The sequence below is a fragment of the Sus scrofa genome, chromosome 18 (genome assembly GCF_000003025.6).
Source record: "Sus scrofa isolate TJ Tabasco breed Duroc chromosome 18, Sscrofa11.1, whole genome shotgun sequence".
Lineage (NCBI taxonomy): Eukaryota > Metazoa > Chordata > Mammalia > Artiodactyla > Suidae > Sus > Sus scrofa.
In genome coordinates, this window is record NC_010460.4 from 10943329 (window position 1) to 10963622 (window position 20294).

The 20294-nt window shown below is 48.5% G+C and overlaps 1 protein-coding gene across 1 annotated transcript in view; it reads left to right on the plus strand.

Annotated features, from left to right (window-relative positions):
* The window catches only part of ATP6V0A4 (ATPase H+ transporting V0 subunit a4), a 98594-nt gene that overhangs the window by 75121 nt on the left and 3179 nt on the right, over window positions 1–20294 (plus strand). Inside the window, 5 exon segments of the mRNA XM_021078735.1 lie at window positions 512–630; window positions 3003–3219; window positions 6635–6736; window positions 12929–13057; window positions 18360–18477. Of these exon segments, the coding sequence (XP_020934394.1) occupies window positions 512–630; window positions 3003–3219; window positions 6635–6736; window positions 12929–13057; window positions 18360–18477 (685 nt within the window).

Here is a 20294-nt window from a genome sequence, read left to right on the forward strand (position 1 = left end):
ACTACCTGGAGTTTCACCCGTCATGCTCTTGGTTCTGACACATTTGTCATGAGGGTTGTTGTGTTTATAACGGGTTTGGTCCTTTTCCTTTTCTGAACCTAAAAGGCACGTGCTGACCTGGAGAGAGATTTGAAATGTGGCTCTCAGAGCCACCGCCTCAGGAGAAATTGAGCTCTAGCCCCCAACTCCAGTAGGACTTCTGGACTTCGGTCTCATGTGTTTCTTTTTTTGCCTTTTTGTCTTTTGAGGGCCGCACCCATGGCATATGGACATTCCCAGGCTAGGGGCCGAATCGGAGCTGCAGCTGCCGGCCTGCTCCACAGCCACAGCCATGCCAGATCCAAGCCGCGTCTTGGACTTAACGCCGCAGCCACAGCAACACTGGATCCTTAGCCCACTGAGCGAGGCCAGGGGTCGAACCCATGTTCTTATGGATACTAGTGGGGTCCTTAACCCACTGAGCCACAACGGGAACTCCTCTCACGTGTTTCTTGTCATGTTTCCCCTCCAGATTTGGAACTTGGCTTCAAACAAGCTAACATTCTTGAACTCCTATAAGATGAAAATGTCGGTCATCCTGGGAATCGTCCAGATGGTTTTTGGGGTCATTCTCAGCCTTTTCAACCACATGTAAGTTTCACGATGAACTGTCTGCCTGTTGTTCTGACCATGTTGATGATGGGCAGTGGCAAGGCCACCAGTTCGGTCCTGTGTCCCTTGGTTCGCGTCTCCTTCCTATGGGGACTGCTTTCTTGTGTCTCTTGGCTCCCCCTCGGACAAGCTGGTTGGCAGAAAATGGCATCTTGGTTTCTCTTGAGCAGAGTGCCCCTTTCACCCCAGAAATATTTGAGGGTTCAGAAAGAGACTGCAAGCCCACAGGGCTTTGTGTCCCTCCAGCCTGCAAGGCCTTGGTTGGTGCCATATCCAGGCTTAGGTCTCCCGCCAGTCTTGGGGACCTAACTGCGCTTTGGCCAAAGTGCCCTCAGGTCTTGAATTCCAGTTGGTGTAATTTCTTCCTGCAGAAGCAGCCTCTCTCTCGCTTCTTTGCCTGTTAATGTTCTTCCGTTTATTCTTTTCTTTTTGTTAAGCTCTGTCTCTGGAAAGCTTCTCAAACGTGCGTATTTGCACTCAAGTTGTAAATGCTTGAAATCAGCCTCAAATATGTCTATTCAGAGACCCCTTTAGAGAACACAGCAGCTTGTCGGTATCGCTGAAGCCCACCCTCCAGGAGGTCAGCGTGATGCTGCAGGATCGATACAGGGTTTGGAATCAAAAGTTTGGCTACTGGTTCTAACTCTGTCTAGCTGCGTGATCCTAGACATGTCGCTGCACCTCTCAAGATGGTTTTCTTCTATAGCGTGGGAAGGGAGGAGTCAAATGGGTCAACTTAGCGTGTGGTGACAAACGACTCCCAAATCGCAGTGGTTTAAGACCATGGCACATGTCATTGTGGGCCCACTGGGGGGCGCTGCTCATCTCATTCGCACCCTGGGACCTGGGCTGATGGGCAGCCTCACCTGGAACCAGCTCGTTGCCATGGCAGCAGAGTGTGGTCCACTCCACACTGACTTTTAAGCTTCCCCTCAGAATGACAGGTGCCGCTTCCATTCCCATTTCATTGACCAGAGCCCCCAGCCTGAAAACCAGTAGATTCTCCCTGAAAAATAAGAACTGTTTAGTGAGTAAATGAGTGACCACAGCTTGGTTCTACTGCCTGCCTGAAAGGGCTGTGAGAATTAAATGATAAAACCAGGAAGTTCTTTCTGGAAGGGAGTGTAACGTGTCAGTGTGTGTCACGCTGGCCTCAGTGCTCTTCAGTAATCCTGCCTTATCGTGGGATGTCCATGTCCCTCCAATAACTCTTCAAGTTAAAAAAAATATTTTTGGAGTTCCCATTGTGGCTCAGTGGTAATGAACCCAACTAGTATCCATGAGGACTCTGATTCAATCCCTGGCCTCACTCAGTGGGTTAAGGATCCAGCATTGCTGTGAGCTGTGGTATAGGTTGCAGGTGAGGCTCTGATCTGGTGTTGCTGTGGCTGTGGTATAGACCAGCAGCTACAGCTCTGATTGGACCCCTATCCTGGGAACTTCCATGTGCCAAGGGTGTGGCCCTAAAAAGACAAAAAAAAAAAATTTTTTTTTTGGCCATTCCCACAGCATGTGGAAGTATGTGGGGCCAGGGATCAAACGTGAGCCACGGCTGTGACAACACCAGATCCTTAACTGCTAGCCCACCGGGGAACTCCCAATTACTCTTACAATTAACAAAGAGTGTGGGGGCCCTTTCTGACATTTTAACTGGGGTGGGGGAGTCAACTTAGCCTTGTGGGACTCTGTGTCTTAGAGCAGAAGTTGGCAAACTTCTTCCATGGAGGGCTGGAGAGTAAATATTTCAGGCTTTGCAGGCCAGGCAATCTCTGTTACAATACTCGATTCTGGTGTGAACGCTGCCACAGACCACATGTAAACAAATGAGTGGGACTGTTCCCGTGAAACTTTATTTATGAAAACGGAAATTTGAATTTCTCGTAGTTTTCATGTGTCCTAAAATAGTGTTCTTTTGGTTGGCCCCCAAACATCTGAGAAGGTGCAAACCATTTTTCACTTGCAGGCTGTACAGAAATAGGGGATAGTCACAAGCCATTGCTGACTTTCTCAGGAGAGAAGCTGCCAAGCCACTGCTGTGTATCCTTCTGCCTTTGACCGTGTCGCTGTGAACGAGGTCTGCATGCGAGGCTGTGGCCAGGTCCTCGGCTGTCCATGTGCACCTGACCTTTCTCTCAGTCTTCACCTTCCAGATCCTGGTTCTTTCTGAACCTTTTGTGCAAAAGCACCTTTCTTTCTTTTCCATCCTTGCATACGCGGGGTGTGGACCAGCGTTCCCAAACAAAACCAAAACCAAAACCAGAGATGGACATTTGAGGCTTTGGAGGCAAAAGTGAATGCCTGACAGTCCCTCCGTGTTCTTCCTTGTGTGTGTCTGTGCTTCCCGCCCCCAGATTCTTCAGAGACACCCTCAGCATCATGCTGCAGTTCGTCCCCGAGGTGATTTTTATCCTGTGCCTGTTCGGGTACCTGGTCTTCATGATCATCTTCAAATGGTGCTCCTTTGACGCCTCCGTGTCCCGGCGCGCCCCCAGCATCCTCATCCACTTCATTAACATGTTCCTGTTCAATTACAACGACCCTTCGAACGCCCCTCTCTACAAGCATCAGGTATTTCGGGTTGGTTTTTTTTTTCCCCCCTTCTTTACTCATGTGATTATGTTAAATCTCTCTCATCCTCTTACAGGAATTCTGTGATTATAAATATAAAATGTCATGACTATAAATGGTGTACAACCATCCTCACAACCTAATTTTAGACCATTTCCATCCCAGACCCCCAGCGATCCCTTCCCCACCCCCCACCTGTCTCCTTTGGTAACCACAAGTTTTTCAAAGTCTGTGAGTCATTTTCTGTGCTGCAGATAAGTTCATTGTATCCTTTTCTAAGATTCCACATATAAGTGATCGCACATGACGTTGGCGTCTCCCTGTCCGAGTCTCTTCACTTCGCATGATCATCTCTCGGTCCCTCCAAGGTGCTGTCTGTCCTACTCCTGAATACGGCAGAGAGTAACTGTCCGCAAGCCTCAGTCCATGGGTTAGGTTCTTTCACGTTTCAGGAGGTCCTTATGTGATGAGTGTCCAGGTTCGAGGGCTGTGCTGTGGTCCAGCTCCGGCCCTTCCTATTGGGTCACACGTGGGACGGATTTTCGGGTGGGGTTGAAAATGAGCTTGTGCGTGGTCTGTGCAGAAAGAAAAAAAATAACCCTTCAAATGGATTGGCTTGAAACTAAATGCTTTAAACACCTTAACATGTAATAATCTTTTATTATAAAAGGAAACTCTAGTTAAGATTCACAAGAGAGAAAATTGAGATGGAATCGAGAAGAGGAGGCCCTCTGTTCACAGGGGTCGTGACTTTCTGGAAAACTGAACCAAACTCATGCTCTTCTATGAGCTTCCCCAGCTTGGTGTAGATGCTTTTTTTCTTTTTTCTTTGGGCTCTTTTTCCATGGACGGGACCTCCCAGCCGTTGGATGTTATCACTATTCTGACTTTGTTTCTTTCGGCCTCATTATCAACTTGATACTTTAGTTTTAGAAAGCATAAATGTTCCATGAGCGATGGGTATAAAAGTATCTCAGTGAGCAATTTTTGGTAACTCAAGTAGTTTTTTTCCTCTGGCCTCTCCCAGTGATAACCTAATAATATTGTTTGCTGGTAGATTTTCACTAAAGAAGGACCACTCATATAGGTTCTGGCTCAAGCTCTAGGGCTAGTTCCCAATACCAGGGGGCCCTTCACTGCCCATGGCACCTGCCAATGGCCACTCATCCTGGCTCCTCGCCACGCTCCTCCTACAGCTCTGTACATCCCCATGCATTTGATTCCTGGCTGTGTTCTCCTCCCCTGCAGAAGCAGCAAAAGTAAGGACTGATTTTAGATAATAACAGAGAAGACACACAGCTCTGAAAGCTCTCTTGTGTCCCACCTTACTGTGTAGCACCTGCTTGTTATCCATCAGCACCGTGGAGGCCATTCTTAGACTCTTGGCATCGAACGATGTCTTTGAGAGGGTCGTTTACTCATTGCTGGTGTCTCAATGCAAGTTTACCTGCATTTCTCAAACAAGTCATCTTCTTGAGGCCTGGGAATCAGAATCACCAAGTATTTCATGTGCCCCTGCCTTTCCTAAAGACTGAAGTCCCCCTGAGGACATGGAGCACTGCACAGGGAGAGACTTTTCCAGCTTTTTTCCTATTCAAAGCCGTTATTTGGAGTTGGCTGGTCTCCACGCCCCAGAAGAAGATTAATTATCTTGACACAGTTTGAAGTTTCCATAACCCCGTTTTCCCATGATGCAGTTGGAAGAGACAGTGTGAGGTAAAAAATCCAGCCCCCTCCCAACACTGCTTTGGCTGCTTCATGCTATGTTTCAATAGCAAAGAAGAAGAGCAGCAGATAAATAGGCATCTTTGATCTCTCTAGACATTGTGGTGTGTTTGCAGGGGGAAGCACGAGATAAAAATGGACTAGCGCAACCAGGTAGCTTCAAGGGTGTGGACCTGGGACAGGCAAGTGCCAAGTCTGTTCCTGTGGTCGCCCTCCTTCTTGGGAGCAGTTAAGAGTGGAGGAGGGTATTGGATGGAGCAGATAGGGTTCCCACTGTTATCAGGATGTATCTTGTTACAGTTGGGATAATAAACGAAAGCCTCAGTGGGAGCTTGGTCAGAACAGTTAAAGCAACGAGAGAAACATTTTTCAGGAGTTCCCATTGGAACTCGACAGGTTAAGAACCCAACTAGTATCACTCAGTGGGTGAAGGATCCAGGGTCGCTGTGGCTGTGGTATAACCCAGCAGCTGCAGCTCCCATGTGACCCCTAGCTTGGAAACTTCCGTATGTCACAGGTGTGGCCCTAAAAAGACAAAAAAAAAAAAAAAGAAAAAAAAAGAAACATTTCCCCTTTTATTCCAAGTACCCAGTTCCCACACCTTTTCACTGGCTCTGACCAAGCCTCCCAAGGCTTCCTGCTTCTTTTGCAAATAGCAGCTCTGGGTTATCCTCAAACCAGTGACCTAGAGGGTAGGAAAAAGAGGAGGTGAGATATGAAAGGAAGTACATCACAGGATGATAAAGTGGGATGAGTCTCAGGAGTCAGCGAGGCAGGGAGACATAGACGCCTCGCTCCAAAGTGAACTGTGCCCAGAGAACGAGAGAGAACGAAAGACTTCAATTTGGATAACCCAGAACCTGGTGGGGAACCAGCCCACAGGAGACGGTGAGCCGGGTGGCCATTTCGAGGCCTTTTTTTTTTTTTTTTTTGAAAGAGAGCAAGAAGCCTCAGTAGTACTGGAAATGCAAAGTTACCGATGAGATAATGTTTGTGACTTAAAGAGACCTAAAGACTTTTGGCGAAGTCCCAGACCTGCTCTTCATCTCGGGCCAGGGCTAACTGTCCCCCTGGAGCAGTTAAGGGAACAGGGACAAATAAAGTTGCTCTTATGCTGTGTGTCGTTAACACCTCCATCCAATGACGCTCCATATGGTGTGGGTGTAGGAAGAGGGGCTACCTGGAGAGCAAGGAATAAAGAGTGGCTCTTTTTTTTTGGTCTTTTTGTCTTTTTTAGGGCCACACCCATGGCACATGGAGGTTCCCAGGTTAGGGGGCCAATCGGAGCTGTAGCCACTGGCCTACACCACAGCCACAGCAACACAGGATCCGAGCCGCATCTGTGACCTACACCACAGCTCGTGGCAACACCAGATCCTTAACCCACTGGGTGAGGCCAGAGATCGAACCTGCTTCCTCATGGATGCTGTTTGGGTTCGCTAACCGCCGAGCCACGATGGGAACTCCAAGAGTGACTCTTTTTCACTGGACACCCAGCACCGGTGTTGGAGAGAACTCACAGTTCTCTCTGCAGTAGGAAGAGGTGGGCGGGCGAAACGGTTCATTGAGATGCTTTCTGTCTCTCCAAGTGACCTGCCACTGAGAGCATCCCTGTTGGTCATTTGTGTCATATCAAGCATGCTTTGCAGTCACCTTGAACTAATAGGATCTTACCATTTTGGTCTTACAGCAAGAAGTCCAAAGTTTCTTTGTTATTATGGCTTTGATTTCTGTGCCATGGATGCTTCTGATTAAGCCATTTATTCTTAGAGCCAATCATCTGAAATCACAGGTAAGTGCCATCCCTTCTGTGCACTCCCCATGGGCAGCAAGGCGGTGCCTTGGAAATACAAGTCAGGGGGTTAGGGAGAATGCGGCTCCACTGGGGCCTGGAGGATGGTGGTGAGGTGAGGAACTGGCCCGCCCCAGGCACGTCTCCTTCTGCAGAGTTCAACTTTTCCTTGGGGTCTTATTTCCAATATAATGCTCACATTTAAATCTTATATGCTGGAGCTCCGTTGTAGCTCAGCGGAAACAAATCCAACTAGTATCTATGAGAATGTGGGTTCGATCCCTGGCCTTGCTCGGTGGGTTGGGGATCTGGCGTTGCCCTGAGCTGTGGTGTAGGTTTCAGATGTGGCTCAGACCCCGTGTTGCTACAGCTGTGGTGTAGGCTGGCAGCTGCAGCTCGGTTTGGACTCCTAGCCTGGGAACTTCCATATGCTTTGGGTGTGGCCCTAAGAAAAGCAAGACAAAACAAAAAACTTGGTGCTACAAGCTGTGCTTGGGCTGTGTGTGTGCTGGGTCTGCTGGTAGTTAATGACTTCTAAGGGCCTGAATGTGGCTGTTTTATTGGTTGAAAAGAAGAGTCTTTTACTCTAGTTTCAGTGTGTTAATGAATATTGAAAGTTGTTTTCATCAGGATTCTAAAGTTGTGGGCTTTTGGAGTTCCCTGGTGGCTCAGCGGGTTAGGGCTCCAGCGTTTTCACTGCTGTGGCCCAGGTCACTGCTGTGGCCCAGGTCACTGCTGTGGCTTGGTTTGATCCCTAGCCTAGGAACTTCTGCATGCCTCAGGCATAGCCAAAAAAATACGAAAAAAAAATGAAGTTGTGGCTTTACTATGTTATGTTACAGATTATGTAAGAGAACCAGACGAGTAAACCCATTCACATGCGTCTGTTCTTATTTGTTTGTGACTTTCTCCCTGTCATCCAACACTCATTTCAGCCCATTTTCTCTTCTGTCTAAACTTCTCCTGAGCCTCAGGTTCACTGAGGGGTGACGCTGAGTTCACTCTCAACCTAAATTAATAGGATTTGGGAAAATCAACCTTCCAGGGAAGAGAGTTGATTAGAGTCTAGAAATGGCACAGGCACTGTGTCACTTTTTTCAGATGGTCACTCTGTGCTCCCCTCCGTGCCAAAGGTTAAGTGGACTCTGCTGAAATCGCATTTGTTTTAGGTCGTTGTAGATAGTTTCAGGAACTTGATGGGACGAGACTGGAGTTCCAGGGGTTAGTCCCTAGGTGGCGCCCTCTTTCTAAATCGCCTGCCTCTCCTCCCACTCCCTATTTCCTGCCAGCCTTGAGTAGATCCTAAGCCTGTCTGAAATATCATTTATGTGGGATATAAATACCTTGGAAGGCAAAGCAAACAATATTTGTTTATCGCTGGCCAGTTGGTGAGAGACCACGATGGTAGAGGACAGTTGAGGCGGGTCACTGTCCGAACAGCTGACAGATGTTTCAAAGGAAGGTGGCAAATACCTTTTTGCAGAAATGAATGCAACTCCCTTTCCTAGAAACCCAAGCTGTCCGTAAGTCGTGGGCAAGGTTACTGCTGATTCCCCCGAGTCCTGGGACTCAGACAATAACTCGTCTTGTTCTTTGCTCCACAAAGGCTGTTTAAATAGCAGCTGCGCTCCCAGTGAGCTCCCGCCCGCCCGTGGATGACTCGTACAGCAGAAGGCACTAGAGGGGGTTTTCTGTAGTGTGCCTTCTTGGATGATACTTCTTGACCCTGGGTAACAGGAGCTTCCAAAGACTGCCAGGAGGCCCGCCTCCTTGGCCCTTGAGAAGCATGGCTGTTGGCTGGTTCCTTAGGCTGCTGGCTGTGTGGGCCTTTTCATGTTAGAAACATTTCTTTCTGGAGTTCCCGTTGTGCTTCAGGGGTAACGAACCTGGCTGTCCATGAGGATGCGGATTGATCCCTGGCCTCCCTCAGTGGGTTAAGAATTAGCACTGCTGTGAGCTGTGGTGTGGGTCACAGATGCAGCCTGGATCTGGTGTTGCTAAGGCTGCAGTGTAGGCTGGACCCCTAGCCTGGAAACGTCCATATGCTGTGGGTGTGACCCTAAAAAGTGCCCCCCCCCCAAGAGAAAGAAAGAAACATTTATCTCCGCCTCCATCCAAGAGATGATTCCATAACGGAGTTATCTGGGCTTCTCCCAGTTCCCCCCTGTGAAACCTTAAGGAGGCCCAGTGCTTAGAGATTATAAACGCTTTTGTTCTGATGGCTTCAGGAGATAGCAGCAGAGTCCCATCTACTCGGGCTCCTCTGTAACTCTAATCCCCGCACCCCTGGCCTGCACAGTGGGGTTTGGAAACCTGTTCACTAGAGGGCCGCCTGCGATATGGCCCTTTTGGCTGCATCCCATAGGCAGCCAGTGGGTTCACATCTCCTCCCCAGAACCACTTGTGGTAAGCCCCCTGGACCGACTGGGCCTCGCACATTCTGCTCCCTCTTCTGACTTGCTGCCATGGACCTGGGTCTCCTGTCACTCCTGTATCCTGGGTCACAGTGAACTGTGCACCTCTATTTATTTATTTTTAAATTCTATGCCTTCGCAGCATATGGAGGTTCCCAGGCTAGGGGTGAAATCGGAGCTGTTGCCACTGGCCTACATCACAGCCACAACAATGCCAGATCCCAGCCATCTGTGACCTACGCCACAGCTCATAGCAACCCTGGATCCTTAACCCACTGAGCAAGGCCAAGCTACAAACCTGTGTCCTCATGCATCCTGGTCTGATTCGTTTCCGCTGAGCCATGGAGGGAACTCCCTGCATCTTTATTTAAAACCTTTATATTTACATGCATTTTTTTTTAATGGCAAAGTTTATAGAAGTACAAGCTACATGATGAAAAGTGCTCTGATGCTAAGGTCAAAGCTCAGTGAGCTCCCATGACCTGACCAGCACTCAGGTAACATAGAGACACAGGACGCCGTCGGATCCCCAGTCCCGCTGTGCCGCCTTCCCCTCACTCTCCCCCAGGGCAACCACCATCCTGACTTCTAACACTGTAGCTTAATGTTTCCTGTTCTTGAACTTGATGTAAATGGATCATACACCATGCCTTCTTTTGGCTCTGACTTCTCTTCATCCACTGTTGCATTTGAGAGACTGTATATGTGTGATTGCTTATGTATATGTATAGTATTCCCTTGCATGAACACACCTATTTATTTATTTATTTATTTATTTATTTATTTATTTTAAGGGCTGCCCCCACGGCACGTGGAGGTTCACAGGCTAGGGCTTGAATTGGAGCTGCAGCTGCCAGCCTATGCCACAGCCAAGCAACGTCAGATCCAAGCCGTGAGCGGTGTCTGTGACATGCATTCATTATAGCCACAGCAATGCCAGATCCTTAACCCACTGAGCGGGGCCAGGGATCAAACCTGCATCCTCATGGATGCTAGTCAGATTTGTTTCTGCTGAGCCATGACGGGAAGTCCATGAACACACCAATTGAGTTATCCATTCGTAAATGGGTAGTTATTTGGCTTTTCCCCAGTGTTAGTAATGGCAAACGGTGCTGTTATGAGCAGCCTTGTGTCTGTCTTTTTGTACATGTGTTTTATGAGTTTTTAGAAAGCTGCCGGTAACTGATTTAAAATCGATTACTGTTTTATTTCAGACAGCATCCAGCTCAAACATTGTGAGATATTTCATTAAGGAGACAGCAAAGCATATTCTGAATGGGGAGAAGGGTCGCTAAGATTCAGAAATTCCAGTTTCCCACTTCTGCAAAGTCGTTCATGTTCATTTGAACCAATTTCAGGATTTGACCAGAAAGGGCTAGCGGTTAGGGATGGAAATGGAAAACTATCTTCTGTTTCTTCTTTGGTATTTGCTTCCTTAAGTTGACAGGGACAGAAAATAGGATTTTAAGAAGACAAATTCATGTTAACGTGAGCCACATTCCTCACCATGGGCCAGGGAACCATGGGTCAAGGGGAAAGGCTTACTCACAGCCCCCTCTTGGTACCTGGCATCCTGGAATTCCTTCCTGTCCAGATGGACTCAAGCCCACTTCTAGGCCATACAAAGAGCCGACCACACACCACTGGCTGGGTTCCACTGACTCAGTATGGCCTAGGGGCAGCTGTTTGTGGGGAGGGTGGGTGGAGCATGGACATCTCGGGCGGGCATGTCCACGCATGTGCACACAAGGCCATGGCCTTTGTGCCATGAGAAGAAATCAGGGGAGTTCCTCTTGTGGCTCAGTGGGTTAAGAACCAGACTAGTATCCATGAGGATGTGGGTTTAATCTCTCACCTTGCTCTGTGGGTTAAGGATCTGGCATTGCCATGAGCTGTGGTGCAGGCTGGCAGCTGTAGCTCCAACTTGACCTTTAGCCTGGGAACTTCCATATGCGACAGGTACAGCCCTGAAAAGATCAAAAAAAAAAAAAAGAACAAAGAAAGAAAGAAATCAGTGGTGAGAAGGAAAGGATTACACACTGGGGAGAAGGGCCAGCTCTCCCCTGCTGCCACGTCCTGGCATGGGACACGAACTTTAAACCTGGCCTTCCAAGTTCTTAAGGGAACATTTTTATCTTTGCCCAGAGTTCTGCCAATATAGGGTGTAGACCTGCCGAAGAAAGAAAGGTGAAGATACTTTAATGTCTAATTTGCCACATAGCACCTGTGAAATCATTCTAAGAAATACTGGACATGGGATATTAAGTTTTACAGTGACTGGATAGAAACACTCTCTTCAGACTCAAGGATAAAATCAGGCCAAATTGAATGGTGACCATACCTAGGTTTTTTTTTTTCCCCTGAATTTTTTTCTTAGCTATTTTTTTTAAGGTGATGTTTTTCTTTTTAAAAAAGTATATTTGTGTTGGAGTCGTCATCTCGTCTGTTGGGGCTGCTGTAACAAAACACCGCACACCGAGTGGCTAAAACAACAGAATTTTTTGCTCACAGTTGTGAAGCCTGGAAGTCCAAGATCAGGGTGTCAGCCTTGTCACCTTCCGGTGAGGCCTTCTTTCCTGGTCCACGGCTGGCATCTTCTCTCCATGTCCTCCCCCACGTGATGGAAGGTGCTAGGGAGCTCTCAGCAGCCTCTTTTCTAAATGCACGAATTCCATCCACGAGGACTCCAACCTCATGACCTAAGTGCCTTTCAAAAGCTCCACTTTCTAATATTTTCTTTTTGAGGATTAGGATTTTAACACGATTTTTTTTTTGGGGGGGGGCGGTCACAAACTTTCAGACTGTGACAGGCATGAATCTCTCCTGGTTAATTTTGCTGATAGAAATGTGGCTGTTCAGATCACAGGGCTGTTGATTTACTGTAAAGACTGATTAATCTGGCACATTCTGGATCACTCTGGAGAAAAGCATGGGCCTTAGACTCAGACTGCCTGGGTTTGAATCCTGTCTGTGCCACTTACCAGCTGTGTGCCTAGGCTCATTTTATTTATTTATTTATTTATTTATTTATTTATTTATTTATTGCTTTTTAGGGCTGCACTTGCTGCATATGGAAGTTCTCAGGCTAGGGGTCTAATCGGAGCTGTAGCTACTAGCCTACACCACAGCCACAGCAACGTGGGATCCAAGCGGAGTCTGCAATCCACACCACAGCTCATGGCACTGCCAAATCCTTAACCCACTGAGCAAGGCCAGGGATCGAACCTGTATCCTCATAGGTACTAGTCACATTGTTTCCATTGTGCCACAATGGGAACTCCCGCTGGGCTCATTTTTTTCTTTTCTTTTCTTTTTTAAAAAATATTTTCTTTTTCTTTTTTGGGCCACACCAGAGGCATACAGAAGTTCCCAGGCCTAGGGATCAAATTGGAGCTGCAGCTGCCGGCCTACACCACAGCCATAGCAACACGGGATCTGAGCCACATCCATGACCCACACCGCAACTGGCAGCAACACTGGATCCTTAACCCACTGAGCAAACCTAGGGATCGAACCTGCATCCTCACCAATACTAGTCAGTTTCTTAACTCACTGCGGGGCTCATTTCTTAAGTTTCCTGTACTGTAGTTTTCACCTCTGTAAAAAGAGGTGATAATTGCGCTTTCCTAAAAAGACTGTCATGAAGCCTAAATGAGATACTAGAGCCTTAAGAACAGTACCTGGTATGTAGCTAATATTAATGAGAGCCTGTACTTTACAGAGAATTTTGGTACTTCCAAGGGTGAATTTAATGCTTCATTTTCTTGGGTGCTGACAGATGCAGGCCTCCAGGATCCAAGAAGAGGCCACCGAGGACATCGAAGCTGTCAACTCCAGCGCTTCCGTGAGCTCTGGGCGGAGGGCTTCTGCAGGTGCCCATGGGGCTCACGATGACCATGAAGAGGAGGTATTTGTGACGTGTTAGCCTGTGAATGTGTGCGGTTGCTAGAAGCAAGACCTAGTTGGGGCGATGCTCACGTATGTTACAGCTTGGGCAGGGGTGAGCCCAGCGGCCCATCACGGTGGACTTGGGCTGCAGGGCTGGGAGGGCTGGGGGCACCCTGCTGGTGGCAACTCTGTCATCACTGAGTCCTGGGAAGTTGGGGAGGTCCCCAGGAAGGTGGAACACTTAAATTTACAGCTATTGACCAGCCCAGCAGAGAGTATTTTATTTATTTTATTTAAACGTTACTTATTTATATGGAAGTATAGTTGGCACACAATGTTGTGTCAATTTCTGCTTTAGAGCAAAGTGACTCAGTTATACAAATGCACAGATTCTTTTTTAATATTCTTCTCTGTCATGGTCTATGCCAGGAAACTGGGTATGGTTCCTTGTGTTACACATAGGACCTTGGTCTTTCGTTTTTTTTTTTTTTTTATTTTTCAAGGCTGTGGCATATAGAGACTCCCAAGCTGGGGGTCAAATCAGAGTGGCAGCTGCAGGCCTAGATCGCAGCCACAGCAACGCCAGATCCAAGCCTTGTCTGCAACCTACACCACAGCTCATGGCAATGCCAGATCCTTAACCCATTGAGCAAGGTCAGGGGTTGAACCTGCGTTCTCACGGATGCTAGTCGGGTTCATTACCACTAAGCCATGATGGGAAGTCCCAGGACCTTGTTTATCCAACAATAACCTTGAGTATAAGAGAAACAGAATAGAGTTCATTTTGGGTTCTTCTTCTTTAGAGACAGCTGCATCCATTCTTTTTTTTTTTTTTTTTTTTAAATATGGAATGACTCACGAATTTGCATGTCATCCTTGCACAGGGGCCATGCCATCTTCTCTGTGTCATTCCCATTTTAGTCTGTGTGCTGCCAAGCAAGCACCAGAGAGTGTTTTAATAAGTTCACCCAGGTGCTGCTTCTTCTGCAAATGTGAGGTGAACCTCAGCCTCAGATTTAGTGTTCTAGAAGGTCCTAAATGTTCCTGAGGCCCCCTTGGCTCAGACCGAGCCCCGGGAGTCTTCTAGATTTATGATCTTGCCCACCAGTGCCCCGCGAACCATGACAGCAGAGCCCAAAGCTGGTGCCTCACGTTGCAGCGGGAAGTGGGTTATTGTTCCCAGCCCTTCTCCTCCCTCAACCCTGGCTCTGACCTTGTTCACTGATCTTTGTCACCTTGTCTGCCTCTCCCGTGAATTCATCCTGTGTTCTCTCCCCCGTCCCTGCCCCAAGGGCAGTCGCTGCCCCCTCGGGAATGTGCTGTGTTTTCCCCGACGAGGCAGCTGGCTGTTTGTATACCGTGATCGGAGTCACCCCCCATCCCGAACCCCAGGCTGGGGGTTTTAACGGGAGCTCTGTTCCAGTGAGGGGGTAAGGACAGGGTTCCTGTGAGGCCTGAGAGATTCGAGGAGTAGCTCCATTTGTGGTGTTCATTGTTTGAAAAAAAAGTATTCGTGTGCACGGATGGACAGCTCATTAGAATGAATGAAAAATCCGGATCATGGCAAATTGTCCCAACGAGATTCCAGGGAGTCAGTGATCCCTGTTAGTGGCGATTGGGGTTACTAGGTTTTTGCAGACCTGCTGGAATGACTTAGAATCCAACCTAAACGTCTTCTCTGCCTCTTTTTTTTTTTTTTTTGGTAAGATTTTTATTATTTCTGTTATAGTTGATTTGCAATGTTCTGGCAATTTCTTCTGTATGTCAGAGTGACCCAGTCATATATATATATATATATATATATTCTTTTTCTCACATTGCCCTCCATCATGCTCCATCACAAGTGATTAGATTTCCTGTGCTGTACAGCAGGATCTCATTGCTTATCCACTCCAGATGCAATAGTTTGCATCTACTAACCCCAAACTCCTAGCTCCTCCTACTCATCTTCTGACTCATCAAGTCCCAGCTCATTCATTCTCCTCCTGGTCTCAGTAAATATCCAGTCAGTGTCACCTGCCACCTCTCCCATGAACTGGCTGCTCTTTTTTTTTTTTTTTTTTTTTTTTTTTTTGCCATTTCTAGGGCTGCAGAGCAGCATATGGAGGTTCCCAGGCTAAGGGTCTAATCGGAGCTGTAGCCACCAGCCTACATCACATCAGGGCCACAGCAACACAAGAACAAAGCCACGTCTTCGACCTACACCACAGCTCACAGCAACGCCGGATCCTTAACCCACTGAGCAAGGCCAGGGATCGAACCCACAACCTCATGGTTCCTAGTCGGATTCATTGACCACTGAGCCACGACGGGAACTCCTGAACCGGCTGCTCTTGTCTGGGCAACCTCAGGCTCCATGTGATGGTTCCTCCCGCAGTGCAATCTCTCAGCACTAAGCAGACACAGGGTGGACTCTGCTTCCCCCTCCAGGTCCTCTCCCACCTCCCTCCTCACCAGGAATTAGCCAAGCTCCCGCTTAAGGACACAGTTCTCTAGGCTGCCAAATCTACCTAACACTTTGGACGCCAGCCGCAGGTTTGCAGGTCCCCTCAGCCCCCCTCAGGGTCAGTCATTTGCAGACAGCTCACAGGACTCTGCAGCGTGCTATACTTTCAGTTATAGTTTTACTTACAGCAAACTCCACGCATCAGAACTGGCCGGAAGAAGAGGCCCATAGACAGAATCTGACACTGGGACGTTTCCAAATGCAAAGCGTCTGTGTCCTTAGGGATGTGGGACTCTCCCAGCATCCACGTGTGGCAAAATGATCATGGTATTGCCAACTCGGGGAGCTCACCTGAGTTTCTGTGTCTGATGTTTTTTTACTGGGGTGTGGTTGTGCAGGCGTGATGGGTCCAAGTCATTCCGGCTCCCTCCCTCCCCTGGAGACCCATTTGGCTTGTTAACCTGTGGCGCAGAGTCGCAACTCTCTCACCACACGGGTGGTCCTTCTGGTGAGGCCAGCTGCCACCAGGTCACCTCACTAGCAAAAACTATGAGGTGTGGTCCCAGGGTCGGACCATGCATCTCAGAGCTTCCGTTCACTTGGGAAAGGCCATGGGTGTCTAGGTTGCCTTCCAGACGCTGAGACAAAGGCAGGCCTGTCTTTTCCTGAAGTTAACCCTTTACCACACATTCCTCTGTGTCTGCCACCTGCTGCCCCCCCCCCCACTCGCTCTGTTACCTCCCATCCCCGCCCCTTCGGTCCCTCCTCTGTGTTCACTGAAGAACGAGGAGGCAGTGATTTTGGTCTTTTCCCCAAAGCATCTGACTTCAAGCCACAGTGACCAGAGCCCCCATTTCTTCCTGGGTTTGGCCTTCCGTCCTTGCTGTTCCGGATCACAGCCCTGTGACTCCTCTCTAATCTTTGCTCTTTCCTTTGCATCCTCATTTTCTTATCTCTGAGTTGAGATGGTGCTTGTTTTCATGCTCACCTGAAATACAACCTGCCCGAGAATCAGCTAAGCTCTCCCCCTCCAGGTTATGCCTTTCTGTCAGTGTCATCTTTTGACCTGCTCACATACAAGGACCTCGGAGCCCTGTATGACCCTGGCCCTGCTGGGCGAGGCACCCTTCTCTGTGTTCCCACAGCACCCTGATTCTTGGTTGTTGTCCTTCCCCTGCTGTTGGGTGGTAACTGTCTACTGCATCTTCTGCCTCCCGGGCGGTGCGCTGCTGGGGGGCAGGGATGGTACCCATCAAATTGTCTCCCCCGTAACACAGAGTGTGCATGAAAGGAAAGAATGAGCCGTTGCTGTCTCTGCACCTTTTCTTTCCCCTCCTTTCTGGATGACTGACCTAAGCAACAGGTTGGGTTTTTTGCCTTAAAGGCTATTCCTTCCCTGATCCATTTTGCTATTCAATTACTCTTCCCCCAAATACTTTTTTTATTTTAAAAAAATTCTTGGCCACACCATACATGGCTTCATGTGGGATCTCCGTTCCTGGATCAGGGATTGAACCCCGACTACAGCAGTGAGAGCACCGAAGCCTGGTGTTGTGTTTGTGGCTCAGCAGTAATGAGTCTGACTAATATCCATGAGGATCCTGGTTCGATCCCTGGCCTTGCTCGGGGAGTTAAGGGTCCAGCATGGCCGTGAGCTGTGTGTAGGTTGCAGACGTGGCTCGGATGCTGTGTTGCTGTGGCTGTGGTGTAGGCCAGCGGCTGCAGCTTCGATTCAACCCCTAGCCTGGGAATTTCCATATGCTGCAGGTGTGGCATAAAAAGAAAAGAAAAAAAAAAAAAGAACTGAATCCTAACCACTAGATCACCAGGAAACTCCCCTGAATATTTCCTTATTCCCCTTGCCACTTTCTATTCAGATACTTTTATGGTGCCTCATGACTCCAGGTTTTTTTCTCACCTCTGCTCATGCTTGGCTTTCCAGCAGCGTCGGCAGCTAAGTCTCTCCCGACCTCAGCAAGCTCCCAGTTCCAGCCAAATGGTTTTTCTCCCCCATGTGCCGTCATGATGTTTGCAACCACCCACCTTTTTCTTACCTGGAGTCATTTCCTTTTCTAGGAATGACCTGGCTTCTCTGGTCCCTTCCCATCGTTCAAAGCTCAGCGTAAATCTCAGCTCCCCTTACCAGCCTGCTGCTTCTTTTCAATCATTTGTGGGAAACCTTACTGCACACACACCATGTCCTTCTTTGGGCTGCTCATTCTCCCCCCCCTTTTTTTTCCTGCTTTTTAGTGATGCACCTGTGGCATATGGACGTTCCCAGGCTAGGGGTTGCATTGAGGCTGCAGCTTCAGGCCTACACCACAGCCACAGCAATGCAGGATCTGAGCTGCCTCTGTGATCTACACCACAGCTCATGGCAACGCCAGATCCTTAATGCACTGAGCAAGGCCAGGGATCGAACCGGCATCCTCATGGATACTAGTCAGGTTTGTGACTACTGAGCCACAATGGGAATTCCCAGGCTGCTCACTATCTTTCTTTCTTTTTTTTTTTTTTAATCTTTTTAGGGCTGCTCCCGTGGCATATGGAAGTTCCCAGGCTGGGTGTCAAACCGGAGTTATAGCTGCCAGCCTCCGCCACAGCCACAGCAACGTGAGATCCGAGCTGTGTCTGCAACCTACACCACTAAGCAAGGCCAGGGATGGAATCCGAGTCCTCATGGATGGAATCTGAGTCCTCAGATCGGTTTCTGCTGCACCACAAAGGGAACCCCTGCTCATTCTCTTTCTCCAAGCTTATGAATGCTTTTTTCCCCTCATTCAACTGGAAATGTTTTATCCATCTGTGTATCATTTGTCATACATCCCTGAAGAAAGCACTTAATGAAATAGTGTTAAAAATTCTCTTTTTTCAGTTCCACTTTGGAGACATCTTTGTGCATCAAGCCATCCACACGATCGAGTACTGCCTGGGCTGCATTTCGAACACAGCCTCCTACCTCCGGCTCTGGGCCCTCAGCCTGGCACATGCGCGTAAGTGGGCCGCCAGCAGGGTCACGAGCACGTGTCCCCTTGCCGTGTACTTGTAGCTGAAAGTGCCACCTGAGTCATTTCCGGTGTGTTTGCAAGAAGAATGGCTCATCGTTCTTAGTAGAAGTGACTTTTCCCATCCATCTGGCTTTATCTGCAGGAAAAGTTACCCTCTGTATCAGCCTCCCACTGCTGCTGTAACAAATTAGCAGAAACTTAGTAGCTTAGAACACTGTGAAATTGACTGGTTTACAGTTCTGGAGGCCAGAAGTCCTAAAAACAAGATGTCAGCAGGGCTGTTTTATTCTGGAAGCTCAAGGAGAGATCCTGCTTCTTTGCCTTTTCTAGTTTCTACAGGCTGCGTGCATTCCTTGGTAAAGATTCAAGCCCCAACAATGACTTAAGTCTGGAATCTTGACTCACCAGCTTACCTTGTAAAATCCCTCTTGAGTTCTGCCTACTTCTCCAGTCTTGTCTCTTGGTATTTCCCTCAGTGCTCCACTGGCCCCTTATTAACCCCCACCCTGCCCCTTTCCCATTTCATATGCAGTGGCCACAAGGAATTGCACTGAGACTCCTGAAGATGCCAGACTGTCTGAGCCCCCTTGTATGTTGGCCCTGCAGCTCCCTTGCCAGTAACATTCTCCCACTTTTTTTTTCTTGCTTTTTAGGACTGCACCTGTGGCACATGCAAGTTCCCAGGCTAGAGGTCAAATCAGAGCTGCAGCTGCTGGTCTACACCACAGCCACAGCAATGCAGGATCCAAGCCACATCTGTGACCTACACCACAGCTCACGGCAACGCCGGATCCTTAACGCACTGAGCAAGGCCAGTGATTGAACCTGCATCCTCATGGATGTTAGGCAGGTTTGTTACCACTGAGCCACAGTGGGAACTTCCATTCTTCCCTTTTTTAACTCTCCCCACTGATGTCTCATTCCTCCTTCAGAACTCAGCTTGGAGGGCACCTCCCTGGAAGTCTTCCTTCCTGGTGCCCCGTCTGCAAGGTGCCCTTCTCCTGGGTTCTGGAGGTGCCCCTATACTGGACCTGATTGTAATTCTGTCTTGTTAGCCTTTCTCCCTACTAGACTGTGAGCTCCTGAAAGGCAAGGACCTTGACTCTTATCTCTGCATTCCCAGCACTGAGCGTAACGCCAGGAGCAGAGAGGCCAGGCCAACATGTGTGCTAAGTGGATAGAAACCAAAGTAGTGGAAGTGAGCCTGATTGTTGATTTACAGCAGGAATGAAAAGCAAGTGGTCAGCCCTTAGTGTGGTCTTGACTGCTCTGGTGGGGTTTGTTTCCTTGCATAAACTCCTAGTACAGTAGCATCCCCCAGGAAGGGGGGGGAGGGAGAAAGAAGAGAAGGAGGGAGAGGGAGGGAGGGAGAAAGAAGAGAGGGAGGGAGAGGGAAGGAGGGCGAGAGAGCGACATATGGTGTCTTTTCTTATAAGGGCACTAATCCCACTGTGAAGGACCCCACCCTCATGGCCCCATCTAGTCCTAATTACCTCCCCAGTATGATCACCTGGAGGTTAGGGCTCTAACATGAACTTGAGGGGCTGGGGGAGAAATAAACATACCATGCATATCAAATTATACTGCATGTATTCTTTTGTGTTTTGCTTCTTTAGCATAACAGGATGTAACTCAGATTTATTCACATTGTTGCTAATAGCTATAGTTTGCTCACTTTCACGGGTGAATAATATGCACCATATGTTTGTCCTCTTGGTGGACACTCCTCCAAAGCTGCGGCAGACGCTCTCACACAGGTACCCTAGGGCACCCACACCTGCGTTCTCCACCTGGGAATGGAG